The sequence below is a fragment of the Geospiza fortis genome, unplaced genomic scaffold (assembly GCF_000277835.1).
Source record: "Geospiza fortis unplaced genomic scaffold, GeoFor_1.0 scaffold315, whole genome shotgun sequence".
NCBI lineage: Eukaryota > Metazoa > Chordata > Aves > Passeriformes > Thraupidae > Geospiza > Geospiza fortis.
In genome coordinates, this window is record NW_005054648.1 from 13,416 (window position 1) to 37,875 (window position 24,460).

At 52.8% G+C, this 24,460-nt stretch overlaps 2 protein-coding genes across 2 annotated transcripts; one reads left to right on the forward strand and one right to left on the reverse strand.

The window, feature by feature from the left end:
* Positions 1-6: 6 nt before the first annotated feature.
* On the forward strand, positions 7-21,250 carry PIP4K2B (phosphatidylinositol-5-phosphate 4-kinase type 2 beta). Its single transcript, XM_005430549.3, has 10 exons — positions 7-118; positions 7,894-7,991; positions 9,247-9,343; positions 11,792-11,944; positions 12,760-12,906; positions 13,279-13,317; positions 14,465-14,578; positions 15,352-15,610; positions 16,042-16,145; positions 16,577-21,250. The coding sequence occupies exons 1-10, from the start codon at positions 98-100 to the stop codon at positions 16,655-16,657; spliced, it is 1,113 nt and encodes a 370-aa protein (XP_005430606.1). The 5' UTR covers positions 7-97; the 3' UTR covers positions 16,658-21,250.
* A 409-nt stretch (positions 21,251-21,659) lies between these two features.
* PSMB3 (proteasome 20S subunit beta 3) lies at positions 21,660-24,454 on the reverse strand. The gene is made up of 5 exons (XM_005430550.2): positions 24,299-24,454; positions 23,632-23,739; positions 22,700-22,877; positions 22,293-22,387; positions 21,660-21,770 (listed from the first exon to the last, which is right to left on the reverse strand). Exons 1-5 carry the CDS (start codon positions 24,451-24,453, stop codon positions 21,722-21,724), a joined length of 585 nt encoding a protein of 194 aa, XP_005430607.1. The 5' UTR covers position 24,454; the 3' UTR covers positions 21,660-21,721.
* Positions 24,455-24,460: the final 6 nt, after the last annotated feature.

Consider the following 24,460-nt stretch of genomic DNA (forward strand, 5'->3'; position numbering starts at 1 on the left):
GGCCCTGAGCGCCAGCAAGACCAAGACCAAGAAGAAACACTTCGTGTGCCAGAAGGTGAAGCTGTTCCGGGCCTCGGAGCCGCTGCTCAGCGTCCTTATGTGGGGGGCGAACCACACGGTGAGAGCGGGCGGCGCGGCCCACCCCAAACCCCCGCCCCTCAGAGCACCCCGGGAGCGGGGCCTCGTCCTCTCAGCCCCCTCATCCTCTTCAGCAGTGCCCTACTCCCTCATATCCGACCCTTCCCCGCTCCCCCTCGGGCTGGGCCTTTTCCCTCCCCTCCAGAGCAGCTTTTTTCTCTCATCCCCGCGGAATCCCAGCCTTCCTTCCCTTTGCATCCCAGCCCCGATCCAGCCCTCCCTGGGCTCTGTGGTCTCCTCTTGCTGGCTCTGTGTCACCAGGCCGTTTGGCGATCCCCAGTTCGGGGTGTCCCTGCCAGGCACGTCCCTGTGTCCCCACCCCGACACCTTTTCCACACCCATTTTCCCGGACTGGGCAGGGGGACTGATACCTTTTTGGGTGATGTTGCTGTGGCACAATCTCCCCTCTGGCCCTGGGGGGGACACGAATTTGGCACCCACAGCCCTGTCCCCTGTGCCAACCCCCCGGTGTCCACCAGGACTGTCCCTCTGGCTGTCCCAGTGAGGGATTCCCCTGTGTCACAGGCCGGAGGACATTGGACAATATGTCTCCAATCTCCATCCGCCAAAATGAGGGGTTTGTCCCGGATTTGTCCCCTTTGATTACAGGACTCGGGCCATGCGTGTCCTCTTGGCCTCAGTTCCTTTGGGACCGAGTTGTGAGAGGGTCCTTTGGGAATGTCTGTGATGGCTCAGCTCTGATCCACCTCCTTTGGGAATTCCGAAGACCATCCCTGTTTTCTCTGGAAACTTCTCCCGGCTTTATGATGGCAGGCACGAGGACTGATCCTTGGATGTGGCTGCTGGGTGCTGTTCTTGGCCAAAAAAGCCAGAAGCTTCATCCCTTCCTCAATTAATCCACTTTTAGGTCTCAGACAGACCTATTTCTCCAGTGGATTAGTGAATGCTTCCTAGAGAGTGAAAGGACTCAGGCTCATTTTTTTCCCAAAACAAATAACACATCAAGAATTTTTAAAAAAAATCCTCCTGGCCTGCCTGGCTGGAGCGAACACTTCCAAATGTTGTTCAGCACGGTGCTGGCTTTGAGGCAAAGGATGTTCCAAGTGCTCCCAGCCTTGCCCAGGAAGCAGGATAATGACTTTAATCGGCCTTTGATCAGTGGTGCCATTAGCAGCCCTGAAGAAATGGAAGTTGTGGGATTTTTCCGAGTTTCATTTGTGGCCTCATAGTGACGTTTGCTTGCTGGCAATTGGCCTTTTTTGTGGGGCGGGGGGGTGTTTTTCTTTGTTGTAGCTGTCTGGGCAGTAGGAGCCTGGCAGGAATTTGAGACCCTGGATGAGGACAGAGTAACTCTGGGAGCCCTTGGCTGTGAGATATTTGGGCAAAGGGAGGAAGGCAAGCTGACACTAAGCTGGTAATGAGATTATATCGGATGTGTATTAGGAAGAAATTGCTGCCAGGAAGGAGCTGAGGGGCTGGGAAAGGGGGTGAGAAAAGTTCAGCTGTGACCTCCTGACCTTTGGGAAGGCGTTTAGGATTTCCCAGTAAATCCCTCCACCTCTCTGCCACATTGGGGTGAGGGTTTGGTGGCAGCTGTGGATGGGAGATGATTCTAGTGCCTTGCTTAGGTGGGAATTGGAATTAGGTGCCTCCAGCTAAGGGGTTTGGGATACCTTTTCGGGAATAACCTTTAAGCTTTGTCGGAAATCCTTTAATTTGTTTAATATTTGGCTGCTTTGGACAAGGAGGGGTGGGTGAGTGAGGAGGCTCTGGGCTGTGTCCATGGAGTTCTGCCCTGGGATCCTTGCAGTGGGAGGAGGGGAAAACAGCTCTCAGCACAAGCCCTGGAGCTGTGCCAGGAGGATCCTGTCAGAATTGTTTGGATATGGGGTGAGCTTTTTCACGGAGAAATCAAACAAACAACCATTTTGTGCAATGTGCTGCAGAAATCCCCGTGGGCCCTTCTCCCAGTCTGGAACAGCCTTAAAGAGGCTGCTGAGCACATGCACGGCTGGCTCTGGAGAGCATCAGGAGTACCCCAAGAGCAGGAGCTGCCTTCTGGAACACCACTTTGGAGCGTTTCAATAACGGGTCCTGGTGGTCCCAGCCAGGGGTGGGATTGTGATTGGGGTGGGGCTGCTGTGAGCAGGGCCAGACAGGGGTGATATGACTCAAACAATTTGAATTTTGGACCAGAAAACCACGGAGGGGAGGGGAGAACTTGTGTAAAAGTGGAGCCACCATGGCTCAGCCTCGATTTCTGAGTTTTCTGTCAGACCCTTAATCCAGCAGATGCGGGGATGGTTCCTGGGGAAGCTTCTCCTGCCGTTGTCATGGCACTGGGAGAGGAGCTGCAGCTCCTGAGGATAGGGTCTGTGTGTGGTGCTCCAGGTGTGTTTTCCATGCCCTGGGTGGATCCACATGCACAGGATGGGAAAGTTGGGACGGTTCTGGAAGGGAGCAGCCACCTCCCAGCCAGAGAGATGAACAGAGTGTTGTGCGATGCTCTGGGAACCATGGAAACGGTTGTAAGGTGCTGCTGATGGAAGGCTCTGGGATCCCAGGGAGGGGATTGAGGATCTGTGTCTGTGGGGATGGAAAGCTCTGGGATTGTGGGTCTGTGTCTGTAGGGGTGGAAGGCTCTGGGATCCCAGGGAGGTGATTGAGATCTGTGTCTGTAGGGCTGCCGGTTCCTCGGCTGGAAAAGATTTCAGTGGCTCTGGCAGCTGGCAGGGGAAAGGCACGAACATCCCGTTCTTGTGGGAACAGGGAGATCTGTTGGCTGCGTGGATCTTGCTCAAGGCAGCTCCAGAGGCTCCAGTTCCTGGCTGGAGCAGCAGCCATCTCCCAGGCCCTCAGGAGCACTGCCAGCAGGAGCAGAGCTCGTTAGTATTCCAGGGAAACAGCAGTGCTGGGAATGGAGCACGGCGCTCCCTGCTCTGCAGCCTTGCCTTCCGTGCTGCCAGAGCAGCATCTGCCACATATCAAACACTCAGATCCCAGAAATTGCTCCTGGCACGGTGGGAACGGCCTGGATCCGTCCCTTCCCAGCCCAGCTCTAATTGACCTCTGGAAAGAGCAGCATATGGCCAGGGCTATGCCAGCCCCTGGAATGACCAAGGGCCTGGCTGTCAACTGCTCATCCAGGAGCCCTTTCCTGTTCCAATCCCCATTGCAGGAGCCCTTTCCTGATCAAATCCCCATTTCAGGAGCCCTTTTCCTTTTTGGGGGACAAAGGAGGATTTTCCTGGGTGGTTCAGTGAGGAGAACAGGGCTCATTTCCCTGCTCATTTCTGCTGACTGCCGTGACCATGTGTTGGTTGTTGAATTTTCCCATTTCTCAGCTTTTTTGGACCGAGGGATGCATCAGCTCTGCCCACCTGTGAGAGGACTGGGAGCATGGATGCTTCCCAGTGACCCTGAGGCTGACAGGACTGGGGACAGGAGAGTGGCACTGCCTGATCCCTGTCATGCAGCCAGGAATCCTTTCCAGCAGCTTTCCAAGTACTTTTTTTCAGGAATACATGGGTTTGCTCTCACCAGGGGATGCTTTTTTTTTCCATCTTAAAGCATCCTGGTGTCCCCAGAGGAATTATTGACTGCAAGATTCACTCTTCCCTCGCTTTGCACAGAGGGTTGTTAGCATGGATACTGATTAATCATGCTCTAATTCATGGAAAACAGGGTTTTTCCCTCAAACCATCACCCAGTTGCTGCTCTGTGCTAAGCAGCAGCGAAGTTTTGCCACAGCTGTGGGTTTGTCTCCATGCTAAAGTGATTTTCCCATGTGTCTTTCACCTCCTTCCCCGGTGCATAATAAAGTTTAACTAATACTCACCGAGATGCCTGATTGGAAAGCTTTGAGGGGAACAAAGTATCTTTATTTTCCTGAGCAAATTCCTGTTGCTGAGAATCCCTGAGAGTGGGCTCACACACTCCATCAGCTGCATCTTGTTAGTAAACAAATCGCATTTTCCCATCAATTTACTAATGCTAATTGCCACTTTGAGGCTACAGTCAGGTTTTGAAACAAAATTATGCCTGGCCCGTTCATCCCAACAGCTGTCCCTGAATGACACAGAATATTTATGTGGCTTTCATTGGGAAAGGAATTGGCTTTGGTGGCAAAGAGAAATCTTCAGCCTGGAGTCCTGAGTGGTGCTGCTGGGCCACAAAGTGAAGTGGGTTTAAGAGCAGATCAGGGCTAAAAAGCCTTAAGGGAACCCAGCATCGCTCTGGGTGTGGCTGCAAATCCCTGACCCATTCTGTCCACACTTTGGGGACCTCTGATGTGGTAGAGGTGTGGCACAGCCTGCTGCTCCTGTGCCTTGCAGTGTCTGTGATGCCGAAAACAGCCTGTCAGGGTCCAGATGTGTTTGTGGTGCTGCTGCACCTCTGCCCTCTGTCCCTGCCTCCTCCAGAACCACACCCAGCATCTCCCTGGTACCCACAGCCCCAGAGATCCTGCTCCAGGCAGAGTTCCTCCTCTTTTTGGGCACAGATCCCTGGGAATGTGCTCCCCAGAAGCTGAGCACCTCCCTGCCGTGCACCTTGCTGTGACCTTGCCTCCTGGAGCATAAATACCCCGGGACACACACTCACCCACACTCTGCTATATTTAATTTGCTGCTGCACGCCTCTCCCCCGGGAGAAGGCGAGAGAGCAAACATGTGCCAGGCGTTTGTCACGTTGCTCCCTCCAGGAGGCTGCTCAGATTCCCCCAGGATGAGCCTGAGGAGAGGATCCCTCTGGAGAGGTGATAGGTGCTGCTGGCCAGGCTTTCCTTTGGGAAGGAGTCCTGGTGTTTCAGGATTTGGCTGGATAATCCTTGGGAAGGGGGCTGGATGCTGAGGCTTGTGCTGTGAGAAGGGAGGAGTTGGGATATCCCTTTCCCGAGGTGTGTGGGGGCTTTTTGTTCCTCTCCCTTGGGAAAGTGTCAGGCATGGGTGTTGCTGCGGGAGCACACGGTGCTGAAACAACAAAAAAATTAGATTTAAAAAACCTGACGTAGCAACAAAACTAAACTAAATAAATCTGTGTTTTCTTCCAGACTGGTGCCAGGAGCAGAGGCCCAGTGACCACTGGCCCAGAGCTAACTTGGGGGAGGGTAGGTGGGCAGTTCTGGGTCTAAAAATGACCAGTCCAGCCTTTCATCCACATCTTGGTGCCCAACACAACCCCATTCCTTCTCCCTGTCTCCTCCAGAGCTTGAATCCCAAATTCAGCCCTTCATCCACATCCTGTTGCCCACACACCCCCTTCCTTTTCCCTGTCTCCTCCAAAGCCGGATCCCAAAGCGTCCAGCCAGCTCTGCTGGAAGGGGGGAAATGCTTCCACAAGGAGGATTTTTTGGGCTCTTTTATCTTGTGAGGAATGATGGCACCTCTGAAACGATCCAGAGCTATCCTGGTGCGCCATTTCTGCCATTCGGGAGCCTCGCAACAGGTCCCACACTCGCTTTGAGGTTTGTGCCGTGGCAGAAACGAGGGCACCCAGCGAGGCCTCAGAACATTTGTGTCTGAATTGTTGCCAGCGAGGAGGCAGCCTCCTAATCGCTGTTCCCTCTCAGCCGTCAGCACCCTTCCTCCGCTCGGCAAGGAGCTGATAATGGCTTGTTTGTGCCTTCCCCACGGCGGGAAGAGGGCTGGGAGCAGGCTGGGATGGGAGCAGGCGTGTGGCAGGAGCTGTCAGGCTTCCCCTCCTGGCAGACAGCAATAATTAGTGGCTGGAGGCAGCGCCTCTGTCTCAGTGTCGAATGAGTTGTTTTCTCCTCTCCCCGAGGGGAAATCTCTGCGTGGGACTCTGATGCAGCTCCCTGCAGTGGCTTCGAGCTGGGAGATCCCTTCCTCACCTGGAGTCTGTTCCCTTTTCTCTCCCCTCTGGCTCAGGGGTTGGCTCCGTGCAGGATTGAGCCAAACTCGGGGCCATCGGCCTCTCCCTGCTCGGGGATGCTGCCGGTGGGGGATGTGTGCCATTATTTATTCATTCGTTCATCTGTGCAGCATTTTCCATACATCCCACAGGGTTTATGGCAGTGCTGTGATGCCTTGGGCTGGATACCTAGAGCAGAGGCTAGACAGAGTTGGAGAATAAAATAGGTATTTATTAACGGCTTTAACAGATACGCCTTGGGCAGTGCAGAGGCTACACCTGAGATGGATGACAGTCACGAGTTCTTCGGGATATCGGGGGTTAGTTGTCCAATTACAGCTTCAGGTAATGAAGTCACAGTCCCCCAGTTTGCTCTCCCCCTCTCCCATTAATTTTTGTTCATACTTTTCAGGCCTGAGGCTGTGATGGTGGCTTTGGTTCTCAGGCCTGGAAGGATTGTTTTGTCTGATCAAACTGTGATGAGAGCTTACAAACACTCTGTATGGAGTTCAGAGTTATACCCCGATCCAGCACAGGACCTGAAAAATATAAAAGCTAAAGCTTAAGGCATCAGCTGGGTGCTAGAGAGCAGGGCTTTGCAGAGCAGGGCTGTGCAGAGCTGCAGCGCCGCTCCCTCCAGGAGCCGCGGCCGCTTCGCTTCCCGCTTCTGTTGTGTGGGACGGCTGGCTCTGAAAATAGCCGCCTTCCCTCCTGGCACTGGGATGTGTCTTCCCAGTCTGACGTGTGTTAAATCTGGTCTGGATTTTCGTGGTAACGATGGAGAAAGGGTGGGATAAACATGGGCTGCATGGAATTGGCTCATGACACGTCCCCGGGGCTGAACCCTGCGGAGCCCAGCAGGGATGTGGCAGCACTTTGGGCAGTGCTGTGTGTCCTGCTGCACGCAGGGAACGGGGAATCCCAGAGCTGGATCCCTTTCCTGAGCCTGGCCCCTGCTCCCAGCCAGCAGGGAAGTTTTCCAGCAGCTTTCCCAGTGTGCTGGGAGTCACTTGACCTGCTGGAGGTTCTGGTGCTGGGAACAGCCCCCAGAGCTGACTTGGAGCCAACCCCCGCTGGTGCCAGCATCGTCTGCCTCCCTCTCCTGCACTACCTGCTTGGCACAGCAGTCATGGGAACAGAGCTGGAATGGAATTGTTTCCTGAATCCAGGCTGTTAACAGGAGTTCAGTGAGATGGGGCTGTGGGGAGTCCCTGGGGGAGGTGGCACTAGGGCTGTCCTCAGAAAAGGCAGCTCAGAAACTTCTTGATTCTGGCACAGTCTTGTCAGTGACTGGAGCAGGGCAGCCAGACACAGTCCAGAGGTGGATCTTTATTATTATTATGTTGTTATTATTATTATTGATGCTGGCACTACTGGGTGCTGCAGCTTGAGCCCGCCTGTACAATAGTATCTGAACATTCATTCTTCTGCTTCCCTGTGTTCCTGTGGCTGCCACACATGACTAAGGAGCAAAAACAATCTAGTGAGTGACTCATCCCTCCGGAGAAGGTGGGATGGGAGCAACAGGAGACAGCCAGCATGGAAACAGCATCCACGGGGAGCTGTGCTGGGCTGCAGCAAAGGCTTTGGTCATCCTGGTTTGTAGCAGGAGTAATTAACTGGAACATTTTCTCAGTGAGGTGGTTAAGTTAAAACATAAAATCTGCTGGTTCTTGGCCTGTGGGTTTGTCTGGGTTCTCAGCTGTGTCTTGGATGGTCAGTGGAGGGGGAAAGGTTGTCTCAGGAGAATTGACCACATTGTGGAATGAGGTGCTGCTGTGGCCTGTCGCCACAGTGTTCCCCAGCTGCTTCTGTCTGATGGGTCACGGTGCCCCAAACCCATCCCCTGAGGTGTTGGACATCCCTGCAGGTCCCCAGGGCAGTGGGACCTGGGTTTGAGTCTCCCTTTCCTCTCTCTTGCAGATCAATGAGCTCAGCAATGTTCCCGTCCCCGTCATGTTAATGCCCGATGACTTTAAAGCCTACAGTAAGATTAAGGTGGACAATCATCTATTCAACAAGTAAGTAGGAGTTTCCCAACCTCTCTGTGGTCAGAGCTCTGTGCTGTGAGGCAGACTGGCCTGGGGGAGGCCTTCTGGGTTGTTCCCAACTCTACTGCCAGGGGGATCCATGCCCTGTGCCCTGCCTAGACCCTGGACAGGCCATGGTGTGGTCAGTCTGTCACTGAGATACTCTGTGGTGGTTGGTTTCCATCCTTTGAGGGATTAAACTGTTCACAGGAGGCAGCTCTGCAGCTGTGCTGTGCTCGTGGAGTCTCTCTGGAGTTGCCCCTGTCTCATTTTCTCAAAAAATCCACTTTTGGAAGCTGTTTTGAAGTCGTGGTTGTGGCTGGTGCTCAGAGCTGTGTTCTCTCTCCATCCCGGCTCCGCAGGGCTGCAGAGCTCCCCGATTAATCCTTTGTTTTCCCCAAGCTGCACAGGGATCAGCTTTGCAGAGTGGGAGGTGATGGGGAAGTTTGTCTCTCCTGGCACGTCCAACATGCGGGATCTGCTCTCTTCTCCTCCAGAGAAGATCTGAGCTCCCCACCTGTCACTGCCTGGGTTTCTCATTGAGAAGGAGCTGCCAAATTCTCCCACTGTGTCCAAGCAGGAACAAACTCTGCTTCTCTCCCTGTGCAGGTTCAGGGCTGTGGGAGGAGCAGATGCAGCTCCCTCAGTGACAGGGAATGCTGTCATTGTCCCCTGTCCTGTGCCTGGGGGCAGCAGAGCCAGGCTGGAGCTGATCCCCCCTCTCCTGGGTGCTGTGGCTGAGCTGCTCTGTGGGGCCTTGACCCTTCTGGTGCTGTGATGGGAGCTGAAGCCAGAGCCCAGCCCCTCTGCTCCTGCAGCTCTGCCTGGAGTGCAGGGATAGAGTGTGTGGGGACAGCCTTGTGACAGTGTGTGCACTGACAGTGGTGCCGACATGTGCAGTAACAGCTGCATGACAGCATGTGCAGGGACAGCTGTGTGGCTGCTGTGGGGGGACAGCTGTGTGCCAGTGTGCCAAAGCCACCGAGGAGGGCACAAGCAGGATGGCTCCCTCAGAGTGGCCTGTGGCACGGTTGCCCTGGCAGCCACACAAGCTCCATGCTGCCATCCCATCCCTGCTAGCCAGGATCCTGCAGAGTTCCCTGGGAGAGATGGGTTTTGTGGGCATCCAAAGCAAGGAGCTGCCCTGCCGAGGGCACAGCAAGGCTGGGGTGTCCTGGGGGGCTGGCAAGGAGTGGGAGCCAGCGTGGCATTGTGTGGCACTGCTGACATCTCTGCCCTGCCCTAGGGAGAACCTGCCCAGCCGCTTCAAATTCAAGGAGTATTGTCCCCTGGTGTTCCGGAACCTCCGGGAGAGATTTGGGATCGATGACCAGGACTACCAGGTACCCTCTCTTCTCTTCTAGGACAGAGCAGCCCTCCTGGCGGAGAAACCATGCTGCAAATGTTGCTGCCAGCAGCTTTTCTGGGTTTATAATTGGTGTTTGAGTGGTTCCACCAGAACCACAGCAGTGCAGTGGATCTTGCTGTGCCAAGCACAGGGCAGTAGGAGGAGAAGGTGATCCCTGCTCCCAAGGCTTGGAATGGGGGCACAGGTGGCTGTGGACAGGCAGGAGCTGGAGAATAACGATAATCCAGCCTGGAATATCTGCAAGGAAAATGAGTCTGTGGTGTTTGTACAGATTCAGGTGAATCTGCTGCTCTCAGTCAAGTGTGTGCTGTTGAATTGGGTGTATCAAGGTGGCTCCTGCTTTGGGATTCATCCCCTAATGCCAGAGGAGCTGATTTTCTTGGACAGGAGTCTACTGTTAACAGTGCTGGGCTCAGCTTTGGGGACTCTGGGGATGTCACAGCTCTGGCTGCTGCAGCAGGGCCGCCCTTCCTCAGCCAGCTCTGAGCCCTGAGCACGAGGAGCTGAGCAGAGGCAGCTCAGGGCTGGGAGATCACCCAGAGCAGGGCCAGGGACAGCTCAGGGCTGGGAGATCACACGGAGCGGGGCCAGCGGGGCAGTGGTGGCCGCATGGCCCTGAGCAGGCCGGGTGTCAGGGAGCTGGAGTGTCCCCAGCACGTGGTGACAGAGCAGCCACAGTGCCAGGGGCATCCCCTGGAACACTCTGACTGCAGAGGCACGTGGGGGAGTGCTGCAGCCTCCCTGTTCCCTCCACGTGCTCCCTGCCTGGTGGGGAGAGCAGCTGGAGCAGGGCTGGTCCCACACTGCCTCCCCCTGCGCCCATGTCACAGCCCTTTGTGATAACACCCTCCGCAGGTGTGACCCACACTCTCTGTAGTTCATCATTTACGCTCCCCCTCTTGTTCTGAGGGATTGCTTCCCCCATCTCTGGGCTGCTTTGGCTTTTTTAAAAGTGTTTTCTGTTCAGCTGGAACGGAAAACCTTAATTGAGCTAAATTCAGGTGGGTAAAGTGTGATGGCTCGAGTGGGAATGGAGCCAGAAGGCTGAATTTAACAGCCCAACTGTGGGAGAGGTGGGAGTGACAGGAAGGGAGCTGAGGGCTGTGAGTTTGGTAATGCTCTGTGTGGTCACGATTTCTGCTTCCCAGCTCCAGAAGAAAAGCTCTGTGGTTTTGAGGTGGGGGCTGATTAAACTGCCTGGCACAGACCCCTTTGCAAATGTCAGCGAGCAGCAAAGGGGATTTTTCTGTTTGCCTTTATTTTCCTGACGCTCTCTAAAGCCGTTGGCAGCAGCAGAGTTTTTCCCCTGCTTCATTAAAGTTTTAAAAGCTTTAAATGCTTCATTCTGAAAGGAAACCTCTGGGCTCACTTGCAGCATGATGTGGTAAATCTCTCTCTCAGAGCCGGCTCTGCTGCAGGCTCCCTCTGCTGCCAGAGCTGAGCGAGGGGGACACAGCAGTGCCACTGCCACCTAAAAAAACCAAATAATCCAACCTGAAACGCAATGTCCAGCGCAGAAATGCTGGAAAACTTAAGGACCACAGTTGGTGCTGCTGTGTTTCATAGCCCTCCCCACCAGGAAATGCTGGTGAGAGGTTGCTGGTTGATAAAATGACTTGTGGGCAGGTGGAGGGGACAGACAGGGGACAGGTGACAGCTTGAGGTGTGAGCAGCAGTGACTGGGGCTGAGGGAGGAGCTCGCAGCAGGCCCTGCTACCTGGGGAGAGGCAGCAGAACAAAGAGCTGGTGTTGTGGCTCAGGGAATTGATCGCTGCTCTGCAGTTTTCCTGGGATTTTCCAGCCCTGCTGCACTGTCTGGTTGCTAAGGGTGGAGACAGGGATCTAAAGGCAGATGCTGCTGGTTGTCAGAAGAACAACCAAGCTATTTATACTCATCTTGTACGTCCAGGAGTAAGAATAGCAGAGCCTGAGGGTGGCTTTTGGTGCAGGATGACCTGTGAAGAATCCCCAAACACTGAGGTTTTGGCCAGACTTAAGCTGCTTTTTGAGGGGAACTTCAGTTTGTTTTGGTCTGGTTTTCCTTAAGCCTTAGGAATATCCTGACTGTTCTTAAATCCCTGAGAGGAAATGCTGAGAGCTCTTGGCCTGTGTATCCTACACCTGTAAAAAACCTTCAGTAAAAAACACCTTCCAAAAACACACCCCAGGTGTTGGAGTAAAACCTGCCGGCAAATCATGGGGCCAGCTGGAAGCCCTAAAAACATGTCCAGACTTTTAAACAATTGGATTTTACCCTCAGCAGCACCAAATCTGGAGTTCACAGCCAGAGTGGGTGGTTGAGCTGGTCCTGTGGGGCTGGCCCTGCTTCCCAGAGCTGCTCAGGGGGTCCTGTGGGGCTGGCCCTGCCACTGAGGGAGGTGACAGCTCCTGGCACCGTCCCCACGCCGTGTCTGTCCCCCAGAACTCGGTGACACGCAGCGCCCCGGTGAACAGCGACAGCCAGGGCCGCTGCGGCGCGCGCTTCCTCACCACCTACGACAGGAGGTTCGTCATCAAGGCCGTGTCCAGTGAGGACGTGGCAGAGATGCACAACATCCTCAAGAAGTACCACCAGGTACGGTGAGTCTGGAGCCCCCCGTGCACACCTGGGGATCTGCTGGGGGTCCGGAGCTTGGATTCATAGCTGGCAGAGCTTGAACGCAGGTTTTGTGGGAAAAATGGTCTTTAGGGTCTGAGGGACAAAAATCTGAGGGACGAATGTCTGAGGGACAACCCAGAAGCTGTTTGTGGTGCTGAGCCCCTTCCCAGTTCATCCTGGCCCTTGTGTGAATAAATTATGGATCCCTGGTAGATCAGAGCTGCAAACAGGCTCCTCATTTGTTGCCTCAGACCTTCCAGAGGGGCTGGAGGGAAGATGGGAAGTGGGGTCACAGTGGGACAGTTGGAAATGTCCTGGTCCAGGTGCTGGTTTCCAGCCCATCTGCTCGGCAGGGGTTCCGAGCAGGGGGTGTTTAACAGGCCCTGAGTTCCAGGCAGAGCGAGGTAACCACGAGAAGTGAAGCTGGGCAGTGCCAGTGCACACCTGGCCTGTCACAGCAGGCTGGACACACACAGGGTCACAGGATCCCAGGATTGGGAGGAGCCTTGGAGGTCTCCCAGCTCCATACACAGAGTCACAGAGTCCCAGGATTGAGAAGAACTTTGGAGATGTCCCAGCTCCCTGCCATGGGCAGGCTGGCACTCCGTGGACCAGCTTGCTCAGGGAATGGGATTCTCACATCCTCACTCCTTTCCTGGAGACCCCAGGAGCTGTTCCAATCCTCCTTTCCTTTCCCATGGGTGCCTTGGCTGCAGCACCTCAGCGAGTTTGTGTCCTGTCAGAGCTGGGCTTTGTGTGACAGAGTTCTGTCCCTCCCTGCTGTCCCCCAGTTCATCGTGGAGTGCCATGGGAACACGCTGCTGCCGCAGTTCCTGGGCATGTACCGGCTCACCGTGGACGGGGTGGAGACCTACATGGTGGTCACCAGAAATGTCTTCAGCCACCGGCTGACCGTGCACAGGAAGTACGACCTGAAGGTGAGGCCCTGGGGGGCTGGGGTGAGGCCTTATCCAGCCTGACCTAGAGCACAGGCCAGGCATGGTTACAGAATGGAGAAGGAATTCTTTTGTCTCCCTGCTCTGTGAAGAGAGCTTACCATCCCATAATAAGGAGCGCAGACCCACACACTAAAGCATAACAGAATCTGAAAAATATAAAAACTAAAACCTGAGGCATGAGAACTCTGGGGGTTGAACCTGGAACCCCCCTTGTCAGGGTTCTGGGCTTTGGGGTCTGCTCAGGGGATCAGGTTTAAGCGGGCTGTGCATGGAGGTTCAATGTTGGTCCATTGGGAGTGTGACCCAGAGTACAGTAATGATATTTTCTTCTTTTTTTTTTTTCTTTATTAGGGCTCAACAGTATCCAGGGAAGCAAGTGATAAAGAGAAGGTATGGAGCCATCCCTGGCCAGCCTTTCCTTTCTCCTGGTGCTTGGAGGCAGACAGATCCAACTGAGTTCCCTTTTCCATTTCCTTTTCCTTTCCATTCCCTTTTCGTGGGAGTTTTGAGCAGGAGAGGTTCCTCAGGCCCTGAGTTCCCCCTGTCTCTGCCCCCCCTTTCAGGCTGGGAGGGAGCTGGCTCTGCCTGCCCTGCTGTGTTGTGGTGGCATTGCCAGGGCTGGGGGACAGTCCTAGCAGAACCAAACCCCACCTGAGGGCAGTGCTGTCCCTAAGGAAGGGTTTCCTCACAGCACTCTAGCTACCAACCCCAGGCAGGTCAGGGTTAGATCTTCCACCAGAAGATTTATAAACCAGATCCTTGGCACATTCCTAAACCTGGCTTGAGTGGGGGAATTTAGGGCTGAGCTTCCTTCCCCTGCAGGACTTCTGTGCTGCTGCCTTGAAATCCCTGTGGAAATCCCAGCAGTGCCTCGTGCTGATCCATGTTCTGCACGTAGGATTTTCAGGGTTGGAGTCTGCTCCAGCCTGCCCTAAAAGATCCCAGCCAGCAGCCAGGGAACTCCCATTTGCCCTGAATCCCCTGATAACTCCTTGGCCCGTGCAGCTGGGTGGTTCCTGTGAGCTCACAGAGCCACCCCACCCTCCTGTGTCACTAAAGAATTGAAACCCTGAGGCACAAAGGGGCTCCAAGTTCTCCCACATGCCCAGAATCCTCAGGGCCTGCTGCAGGCAGATCCCTCAAAAAAACATGGCTTGAATGTTTTCCTCAAATCTTTAGGAAGAGAAGATTTGTTTGGTTTTTTTTTTCCCAAGCCTTCACCCCTTTCCCCCCTGCAGTCAGAAACCAAGAAAATGAATTTATTTCATTAATTTCATTTCAGTTCTGGGAGCTGCTTGGAGCTATGCAGTTTTTAAAGCTGACTCGCTCCACGTCTCCCTCGAGCTTCCCTGTAGGTCTAGCTGAGCCCACGGATTCCCTGATACTTCCTGTGCTCTGCCTGATGCCCTTTCCATCCTCAGTGGACTTTGGGCACCCCAGAAGCCCAGACTGAGAAGGGGCTTTTCCAGCCACACCTGTGTGCCAGCCCTCCCCTGGCAGCGGGCTGGGGAATTTCACCTCACGCTTTTTGTTGCAGGCCAAGGATCTCCCAACCTTCAAGGACAACGACTTCTTGAATGAGGGTCAGAAGCTGCATGTTGGAGAAGAGAGTAAAAAGAACTTCCTTGAGAAGCTGAAGCGGGATGTGGAGGTAATTTCCTGGGGGACAGCTCTGCTCTGTCTCCCCTCACTGCATCCCCTCACTCCCTGAGCTACAGAAAAGTCTATCTAGCAAGATGTTAGGAAGTTCTAAGTTTAATAATGGAGCTCTGTGCATTGTGTTTGAAGGCTTACAAGCAGGTATTGTATTCAAAATAAGCAGGCATTATTTAACCAAAGGTACATGTGCTTATAGTGGTTGGATGGAACTACTGTCAATATGTTTTGCTTTGTGTGATTGGTCAAAACACTTTTAAAGTAAGTTGTTACATTGAGTCCTTTATCTACTACCAAGAGCGTGAGCTGCTGGCATCTTCGCATTGTCATAACCATGTAATGAGACTGATGCTGGAAAATACAACAGCTTGAAAGGTGTTCCACAGCAATTCCGTCCCATTTGTGATTTGTACAGACCCCCAGCCAACAGTACACAACAACAGGTGGAACAAGTGAAGATAAGGATTATTTACCATTCTTTTCTCTAATTTTCTCACAGCCTTTCTCCAGAAAGGCCTGGGAAAGTTGTCTGCTGCTCTCTGTGACCAGAGAGCTGCTGCCACGTGCATCCTCACTGCTGGCTCAGGGCTGCAGAATGACTCCTCCTGCACCAGCCTTGTCCTGCTGAGGGCAGGAGGCCTGTGCAGCTCCTCTGGAGTCTCAGGAGGGTTTAGCTCTCAATGCCAGCCCTAGGGAGGCACTGCAGGGTAGGGCTGAGCCTCCCCCACCCCATGTGGGTGCCAGCTCTCACTGCTGCCTCTCTCCCAGTTTTTAGCCCAGCTGAAGATCATGGATTACAGCCTGCTGGTGGGCATCCACGACGTGGACCGGGCCGAGCAGGAGGAGATGGAGGTAGAGGAGCGGGCAGAGGATGAGGAGTGTGAGAATGATGGGCTGGGGGGGAACCCCATCTCCTCCTACGGGACCCCCCCCGACAGCCCCGGCAACCTCCTCAACTACCCCCGGTTCTTCGGGCCCGGGGAGTTCGACCCCTCCGTGGATGTGTATGCCATGAAGAGCCACGACAGTGAGTGTGGGGAGCTGGGGAGGGCAAGGAAGGTGTGAGGGAGCTGTGGGAGGGTAGGGGGGTGTGAGTGAACTGTGGAGGAAGGATGGAGGGCAGGGAAAGGGGAGGTGTCCCAGGCTCAGTGAGGTGGTTCAGTCCTCCCTGAGGCCATTCCTGTGTCCTGGCAGCCACCCTGAGCTTTCTAGCCGGGCTTGGGAAAAGCCCAGCCTAGCAGGACAAGGAATCAGCTCATTGCTGAGGTTGGAAAAGACCTTTAAGGTGGAGTCCAGGAGACAGGAGGGCTGTCCCTGCTTTGCTGGGCAGTCCCTTGTGTTGGCTGGAAGGGGGTGTCTTTGGAGGAGGGGGATGAAGGTGGGTGTGCCCAGGGTTTTTTTGGAGGAGGAGGTGCAGTTGGCTGTTCCCAGGGGACTGAGCCCCTGCCATGCCCCCAGGTGCCCCCAGGAAGGAGGTTTATTTCATGGCCATCATCGACATCCTCACACCCTACGACACCAAGAAGAAAGCTGCACACGCTGCCAAGACAGTGAAACATGGGGTGAGCCTGGCCCAGGGGGGCTCTTGGGTCTGGGGCTTCTGCTCTGCAGCATCTCCTGGGGTGGAAGGTGTCCCCAGCACTGATCTTCCTGCCAGGGTGGGAATTCTTCAGCCCCTGTGCTCAGCACTTCCCTCCATGTCACCTCAGGGGTAGGTTTTCCCTCTGCTTGATTGGGGTAATTTGTATTTTCATCTCAATTTGGGAGGTGCTGGAGGGATGGAGCCATGAAGGTTCACAGTGCCCTGGCTGAACATGCAGCTGGAGCTGAAGTCATTTTCCTTGGGGATCTCTCCAGATCTGCTGGGTTGTCCCTTAGCTGTGGATCCTCCCCAACAGAGGGGCTGTGCCCCTGCCCCCTCCCTGCCCCTCTGACCCTTTCCTGACCCCTCCTTGACCCCTCCCCTGCCCTCTGACCTGCTGTCTCTCCGCAGGCTGGGGCCGAGATCTCCACGGTGAACCCCGAGCAGTACTCGAAGCGCTTCAACGAGTTCATCTCCAGCATCCTGACATAGGGGCACATCTTGCCGTAGGGCTGCAGGCAGGCCTGGGGGCTGCTCCTGCAGCCTGGGACAGCACAGACACTGCAGCAGCACCGGGGCACACCTGTGGCACCGTGTGGGGCACGTGTGGCACCGTGTGACAAAACCCATCCTCATCCTCGCTGCGCCCGCTGCACCTCTGGGTTTGGCGTTCCAGAAGTGCCCAGATCTCAGATTTGAGGGCTTTTCCCAACAAGCCAAGTGCATTGTTCCAGCACTGCGCTTTCTGCCCAGTGACGTTTTCTCCTCTCTGCTGAGGGGCTGGGACACGTGTGGCACTGTCCCCGAGGGGTCACATTCAGCAGTGCCTGACTCACAAACCACTCCTTGTTTTTTGTGTTGTTGGTGTTGTTGTTTTATTGGACTGGCTTGGCCAGAAAAAGAAAAAAAAAACCTTTATTTCCCTCTCGGTAGGAATTGGAAGGAAAATAGCTCACCATTTCAAGGATGGAAAATATAACTCTGATAAAAAGGAGGAGTCGCTGAACTTTAGGTAAATTCAAACTGGGACACTTTATATTTTTTTGGTTAATTTAAGTAACGAAAAAGAAAAGGAAAAAAAAAAACAAACCACTTTTTTGTAACTGCACTTGATTTACAAGAAAGATGAGGGAAATGACCACCTACCAAAGATGATGTCTGAAAACAAAAAAAAAAGGTGTAACTCCTAAAAGCTAAAAACAAGCAGAGAACTGAGAGAGGCATTGACCAACCTCATCTCATTATGTGCTCGGACCTGGGGTGATTTTAATTGGCCAGCTCTGAAGATTTCCTTGAAAGAAGAGAAAAAAAAAAAGATTTTAAAAAAGGCATTTTTGTACCTGTAGATCCAGGCTAAGATTTTGGGCCACTTCCTCAGCCTCTGAGGTCACCATCACAATCCTGCCAGTGTTAATTAGCTAATTAATTATTCAGTCTTCCTTCCCCACCTCACCTGCAACAGGTACTTGAATCTGTGTCCCGACAGAGGTTGCTGGGTTGGTTTTTTTGTGTTTTATTTTTTAAAAATGTGACTTGCACAGAAGGAATTGGCCTGGCTGCCAGGGGGGTCTGCTGGAGGCTGGGCTCATCCTGCTCCCAACCCCCTGAGTGACCCTCCAGGAGTGGAAATGGTTGAACTCTCACACCAGATTTCTTTTCCAGCCTCCCCCTTGAAGGATTTTGGGACTGATTGGAGTGACTGAAATCGTCCTGTTTTGTCTCCTTTAACCCTTTCACAGCCAAGCTCGGCAGCCTCGCTGTGGGTTTCATTAGCTCTGCTGCACAACAGAACTTTTGGTTCTTTGTTTTGGGATTTGTTGTTTGGTTTTTTTAATTTTAATTTCCTTTCTCTTTTTAAGCAGGATTTAGAGTCTTGAACAAACCTCTTTGCAGTTGAAACATGTTGCTTAATCTGCCTTGGAACTGTTTTTCACACATGCCTTTGTTTGGGGAATAAGCTGTTGGGAGTGTCTGTCCTGTGCTGTAACAGTTCTTGCTGTGTGGAATTTTGGTCCTTTTTGAGACATAACTGGTGCTCATCACACCCTGGTAATTCCTCTAAATTAACCCTGCCTCTGGCTGTATTCTGAATGCAGGGTTTGGGGGATTTTTTTGGTTTTATTTCCTCTTCACCCCCTCCCCATTTCCCCTCCTGATGTGAATCCCCCCCACAGGTCTCACCTTGGGAGGGGCTGAAATTGAAGCCCCTGAGGGTGCACTGTAAATAGAATTTTGGAGAAATGAAAAATTAGGGGTCCTGATGGGATTTGAGGATTTTTGGTCCTTTCCTTTGGCGTGGCACAAATTTCTGCTGTCCCTTTGGTGTGGGAGGCTGGAGGGGTTTTAGGCTGTGCAGCTGGAAAAGCCACGACCCAAATGCAGCTAAAAAATACTTTAAGAGAAAAAAAAGGGAGGACTTAAAGGGCATCATCAGCTTCATTTTGTGGGCATTATATTGGTTGCTTCTCTCTTAATAAGCACTTAAGTTTACTGCTAATTAGGAATTAAACACCAATCACTTTTTATTCCTGACAGTTAAAAAAAAATCTGCATTGAATCTGCAACTTTGACCTGGTAAGTTTGCCCTTCTCCTTTTGGGGAAAGTAGCTTGGAAGTTGTTTTATCTTGAAATCATCTATTAAAAAAAAAACAAACATAAATAAATAAAAGGATAAAAAGGGGAGAGGAAGAGAGCAGGAGGTGGGTGAACACCACAGAGCAAACCCAGAGAAAGGAGAGTGAAGATGGCAAAAAAATCTCCTTTATTGAATTCCAGAATAATGAATAAGGAATCCAATCAAAAACCAGGGAATTCCTGCAGAAATCCTTACAGAGTTCTGACAAAAATTGAGAGCAGGAAATATTTTCTTATTCCAAACTCCTGCTGGGATTAAATTTGGCTGTTCCAGGTGAATCTGGGGGGGTCCCACAAAGATTCTGCCCCTTCTGTCCAGTTGCCATATTGTGTATTAAAGTGATTAAATGCAATTTTCTCACCTAATGATGTATTACGCAGGTATGTAACTTTGTTTAACAGAAGCATTTTTGTATATTGTTTACATTTGCAGAAGTAGCATTACCTTAAAAATGCTAAATTTTGTTTCTAGACAGTATTTTTTATTACCAGAACAAGAAGCGAAGCTGCAAATATCTTGATTTGGTTTTAAAAGGGACTTTTTCTTTCTGTTTGTTTTCTTTTCTTTTTGCTTTGCTTTGTTTTGTTTTGTTGGGTTTTTCTTTTTCTCTTAAATCTTGTTTTAGGTCACTTTTTAACTCAAGTATTTAAAAAACAAAAAAAAAAAAAAAAACAACAACAAAAAAAAAAAAAAACCAAAAAAAAACCAAAAAAAAACAAAAGAAAAACCCAGCCCTTTCAATTCTGGTTTTACAACTGCTTGTGCTAGTTTGTTGTCTGGTTTTGGTGTGGATTTAATTCTAGTTTTTGCTGAATGTAGATATCCCTGTCTTTAGCATGACCCCTGCAGAACACATTTAACTGACAGGATTTGCAGCAGAATTCAGGAATTTTTTTGGCAAAAAAAAAAGGAGAATTTTGTCCAGTGGAGCTCCAAATAATCAGTGAGCAGCATTTCCCCCTCTGCAGTGCCTGAGGCAGGAGGAGCTGCAGGATCCACATTCCTAAGGGATTTAAAACCCCCAAAATATGCTTCGAGCTGGGAATTCCCACCTTCCCTGTTGGGACAGCCCCGAAATCAGAGTGGGAGAGGGGAGGCAGAGCCAGCTGTGCTCCAGGAGTGCAGTAAATGCACTGCAGAGCTGCTGGGGTGGGAACTGGGCTGGGAACTGGGGGTTCCAGGGGCTCCCCAGGGCTGGGATTTGGGGAACAGCCCCAGGAGCTGTGGGAGCCTTCCCTTGGTCCCTCCTCACCCCTGCCTGGCCCAGGCTCCATCGTGAGCCACAATCGTGGAATTAATTGGGAATGCACCCCATGGAATTGATTGGGAATTCACCCCATGGGGATGGAGTTCATCCTGTGGGGTCAAAATTTACCCCACTGGCGACAGAATTCATCCCATGGGGACAGAATTCACCATGTCGGGATGGAATTCCTTCTGTGGGGATGGAATTAATCCCGTGGGGACAGAATTCATCCTATGGGGATGGAATTTATCCCATGGGCATGGAATTCACCCCACTGGGGACAGAGTTCACCTCGCAGGGCAGCAGGGGGAGGCCGCACTCCCACAGTCCCAGCTTGAAATCTGGATCAGCACAATCAGCAAGGAAATCAGAACCACTTTGAGTCTTATTCCCTTTTTTTTGGGGTGGGGTGGGGGGGGTTTGTTTGTTTGGGGTTTTTTTTTTCAGTTTGTTTATTTGTTTTTGTTGTTGTTACTGGTATTCTGGGAGGAAATCCCTGCTTTCCCAGCCGGGGCGGGCTCAGGGAGGTGAGGAGGTTGTGGTGGTGGATATTCCCAATCCATGACTACTATGCAGTGCTTTCCCAGGCCTCCCAGCTGCACCTGGAATTTCACCCCCAGCTGAAGGATTTTCCCCCAAAACCAGGGGGGTGTCCCTAGCATGGCCACAGCCCCGAATTCCCAAATGTCTCCTTCCTGCAGAGCCACTCCCAGTGTCCCCCTCAGCCCCTGCCCCTTGTCCTGGCTCTGTTGTATGGATCCCATGGATAACTGGGATGGCAAGAGCTCTCGACACATCATTTTTAGTGGAAACCACTTAAAATTTCTGCTGCTCTGGGGCTGCCCAAGCAGCTGGATGGGAGTGGAGAGAGCAGATTCCACACACAGGTCACAAGGGTGGGCAGGGCTAATCAGTGCAACTGAATTGAAAAGAAAAAAATGTGAATAAATTAAGTTTAATCTAAAAACTAAACAAAACAAAAACCTAAAAAAACTAAAAAAAAAAATCAAAAGTAAAAAAAAAAGAACATTCTAGGTTTTTTCACTGCTGTTTTTTTAAATAGGAATTTGAAGTCCTCTGTGCTTGTCTGTTTGCTAGGAGCAGTTTGAGACACTGTTACTGTTTTGAAATGCATGCATGTTACAAGATGAGTCTCCAACCAGAGAAAAAAAAAAGAAATTAAAACTTTGTGTACATCTGGGTCCTCCCTGCTGTGCTCTTTGAGGGGTCACCCTCAGCTGCTCCTCCAGAATGGGGAGTCCTGGCGGGGGGGCAGGATGGGGGAAAGCTGGGAGAGGGGCAGGGTTTAAATGGGATTTTGGGAAGGAGTTTCCCCCCACGGGAGAGGCTGGGATGGAATTCCCAGAGCAGCTGTGGCTGATCCATCCCTGGAAATGTCCAAGGCCAGGCTGGAGCACCCTGGGACAGTCAAGGTGTCCCTGTCACTGGACAGGGTTAGGTTTTCCCTCTGCTTGCTTGGGATAATCTGTATTTCCATCCCAATCTGGGAGGTGCTGAAGGGATGGACTGGATGATGGGTGACACTCCTGGAGCCACCTCTGTGTCCTGGCAGCCAGGGTGACATCCTGACCCTGCTCAAAGGCACCAAAAGGGAAGTTCAGGGCAGAGTTTTATTTTAAAAAGTCCTGAGTGGCACAGAGCAGCTGGGCTGGGCTAATCCATGCGAGCTTTCAGGGTCCTGGTGGTGATCTTGTCTTTCTCTCTGGAAAGGGAAAAAGGTGAGATTATTTACTGCTAAACCCAGGTTTAAACCCTTCCTAGAGCTTGTCCTGCCTTGAGAAGTCCCAGGTGCACAGGCAGGAGCTCAGGTGGTTGTGACAACAATAAATAAACCCTTCATAGTGGGGAACTCCCAGGGTTGGGGTGCTGCAGGGGCAAAATGGGATTTTCCAAAGCCAGCTGGTGACAGAGGTGAGAGTTAATGCTACATCCATGAGGGGCAGAGCTCCTCATTCCCATGGGAATGCAGCCACAGAATCCCTGTGCAGCAGGACTCAAAATTCCAGGATTCCATCCTCAATCCCATGGGAATGCAGCCAGGGAATTGAGCAGAGGGACTCAAACTCCAGGAGTCATTTCTTGGCTCCAGCAAGGAACTGCATCAGCAAAATCAAACCCTGGGAAGGAACAGAGCCTGGCTGAGGAGGGGCAGGATTTGGGGGATCCCTGAGGGAAGGAAGGGAAAGGAAGGCAGTGCCCAGCCCCCAGGAGCCCCAGCACTCACATGACGTGCACCACCACGCCCATCCCGGAGATGGCGTCTCTGTCCACGGCGTTGAGCATGGCCTGCGAGATGGTCTCGAAGAGGTGCTCGGGCTCCTGGGGCACAGAGGGAGTACAGGGCTTCACCTGGGCTGCACAACCCCCAGAAATTTCACCCAAACCCCCCAAAACCCTGCAAGCTTCCTCTCTCAGGCTGCACAAGGCACAGCTGGAATGCAGCCTCTCCCCAGCTCAGCGTCTCCAGTGAGCACAGGAGGGAGAACTCCTGAATCCATGGACCCCAGAAGATCCCAGGTGACCGCAGGCTATCCCAGGTGATCCCAGGAGATGCCAGGTAGGGGACCCTAGGTGACCCCAGGCTATCCCAGCTGACCCCAGGCTATCCCAGCTGACCCCAGCCCCACTGACCATGTCGGGTTCCCACAGGGACTCGCACATCCCGTACATCTGCTCGGAGCAGGTGCCACTGACCACGAAGTCGTCGGTGACCATGGGGCAGCCAATGAGGTCCAGGGAGCAGATGAAGGGCTCGTGGCTGAGTGGGTCCAGCCCCGCGATCACCGGCTCCGTGTAGTAGGGACCAAACCTGGGGACACAGCTGGGCTCAGGACAGCCCTGGGCACAGGGACAGCCCCGGAGGGACCACAGGGATCACCCTGCTCTTCTGAGACCACAAGGATCATCTTGGCATGGGACAATACCCCAAAATCCCAGCCTTGCCCAGGAATGGTGTTCGAATGCTCCTGGAGTTCTGGCAGCTTTGGGATCGTGACCATTCCCAGCCCGGCTGGGCTCAGGACAGCCCTGGGGACAGGGACAGCCCAGGAGGGACCACAAGGATCACCCTGCTCTTCTGGGACCACAGGGATCATCCCAGCACAGGACAATCCCCAAAATCCCAGCCTGTGCCCAGCAGCAGCGTCCGAACGCTCCTGGAGCTCTGGCAGCTTTGGGATCACCATTCCCAGAGCTCACCCTCCCTTCCCTGAATTTCCAGCCCAGCCATTCCCTCCAGTCCCCAGAGCTGTCCCCATTCCAAGCCCTGGTGCAGTCCTACATCCTCAGAAATGTTTTCCCAGCACAGAAACCATCCCACAGCTCCTTTCAGGGAGAGCCCTGCCATGGTTCTGGCATAGCAGACCACCCTGAAGCAGTAGGAGTTCGTTCTGCTTTGACAACTGATTCTGTTTGAATCTGGGGAGGAAATGTCACCCCAAGAGAACAAAAACCGGCTCAGGGAGGAGGTGGGGAGAGCAGGAAATGATCCAGGCTCCTCTGGCCACCCCAGCACCCTCAGCCCTCCCTGGCACCACACAGAAATTGCAGCTTTGCAGTTTTACCTCCTCTCGTAGAGCAGGTTGGACACCATGCTCATGAAGGTCTGGGGCTTGATCTGCCTCCCTTCCTTCAGCTCATAGAGGTTCAGCCTAAACTTCAGCCTCTGGGCCCTGCAAGAGATCAGAGCTGGGCTTAAAGCAAGCAGGGTCCTGCTGCTTCCCCTCAGCCAGGCCTGGCTGCTTCTGCTGCTGACAGACACCAGCACCGAGGGCTGCACACGCAGCTGCTGCTGCAGCTGAGCTGGAACTGTGAGAGGAAAAGCTGAATTTCGGGTGAAAGTGGAATTTTAGCAGTGAGAGTTCCACTTTAGGAGTTAAAATTGAATTTTAGCAGCGAAAGGTGAATTTTAGCAGTGAAAGTTGAATTTTAGTAGTGAAAGTTCTGTTTTAGCAGTAAAGTTTAATTTCGGCGGTGCAAGTTGAATTTTAGCAGTGAAATCCCAACTCCAGCACTGAAATTCTCAACTCTAGCAGTGAAATTCTCAACTCTAGCAGCGAAATCCCCACTCCACCAGTGAAATCCCAACTCCAGCAGTGATGTGATCCCAATCAGGCTGCTTTATTTCCAAACCTCTCCCAGCAGCAGAACCAGGCACAGCAGCACCGGCATCGTAAATTCCCATTATTTCCCATTAACCCCAATCCCCAGCCCTGCCGGGCCCTCACTTACACGGTCTGCACGTCCGTGGCCAGCCCGGCCAGGCCGATGTAGAGCCTCTGGCCCATGGGAAAAATCTTCTGGAAGTCGGTGGTCACGGTCTGCGCCTGCACGCCGAAGCGCCGGTCCGCGGCGATGGCCACGCAGCCCCGGCCCCGCATGGCCATCACGGCC

What these genes read in the sequence shown, in the direction of transcription:
- PSMB3 (XM_005430550.2), bottom strand. Translation starts at nt 24,453, where the DNA reads ATGGCCATGCGGGGCCGGGGCTGCGTGGCCATCGCCGCGGACCGGCGC. An exon ending in GCCACGGACGTGCAGACCGT is followed by an intron (nt 23,740 to 24,298) that starts GTAAGTGAGGGC and finishes GATCTCTTGCAG; the next exon opens with GGCCCAGAGGCTGAAGTTTA. An exon ending in AACCTGCTCTACGAGAGGAG is followed by an intron (nt 22,878 to 23,631) that starts GTAAAACTGCAA and finishes CTGTGTCCCCAG; the next exon opens with GTTTGGTCCCTACTACACGG.
- PIP4K2B (XM_005430549.3), top strand. Translation starts at nt 98, where the DNA reads ATGTGGGGGGCGAACCACACG. An exon ending in AAGCAAGTGATAAAGAGAAG is followed by an intron (nt 13,318 to 14,464) that starts GTATGGAGCCAT and finishes TTTTTGTTGCAG; the next exon opens with GCCAAGGATCTCCCAACCTT. An exon ending in AGCTGAAGCGGGATGTGGAG is followed by an intron (nt 14,579 to 15,351) that starts GTAATTTCCTGG and finishes CCTCTCTCCCAG; the next exon opens with TTTTTAGCCCAGCTGAAGAT.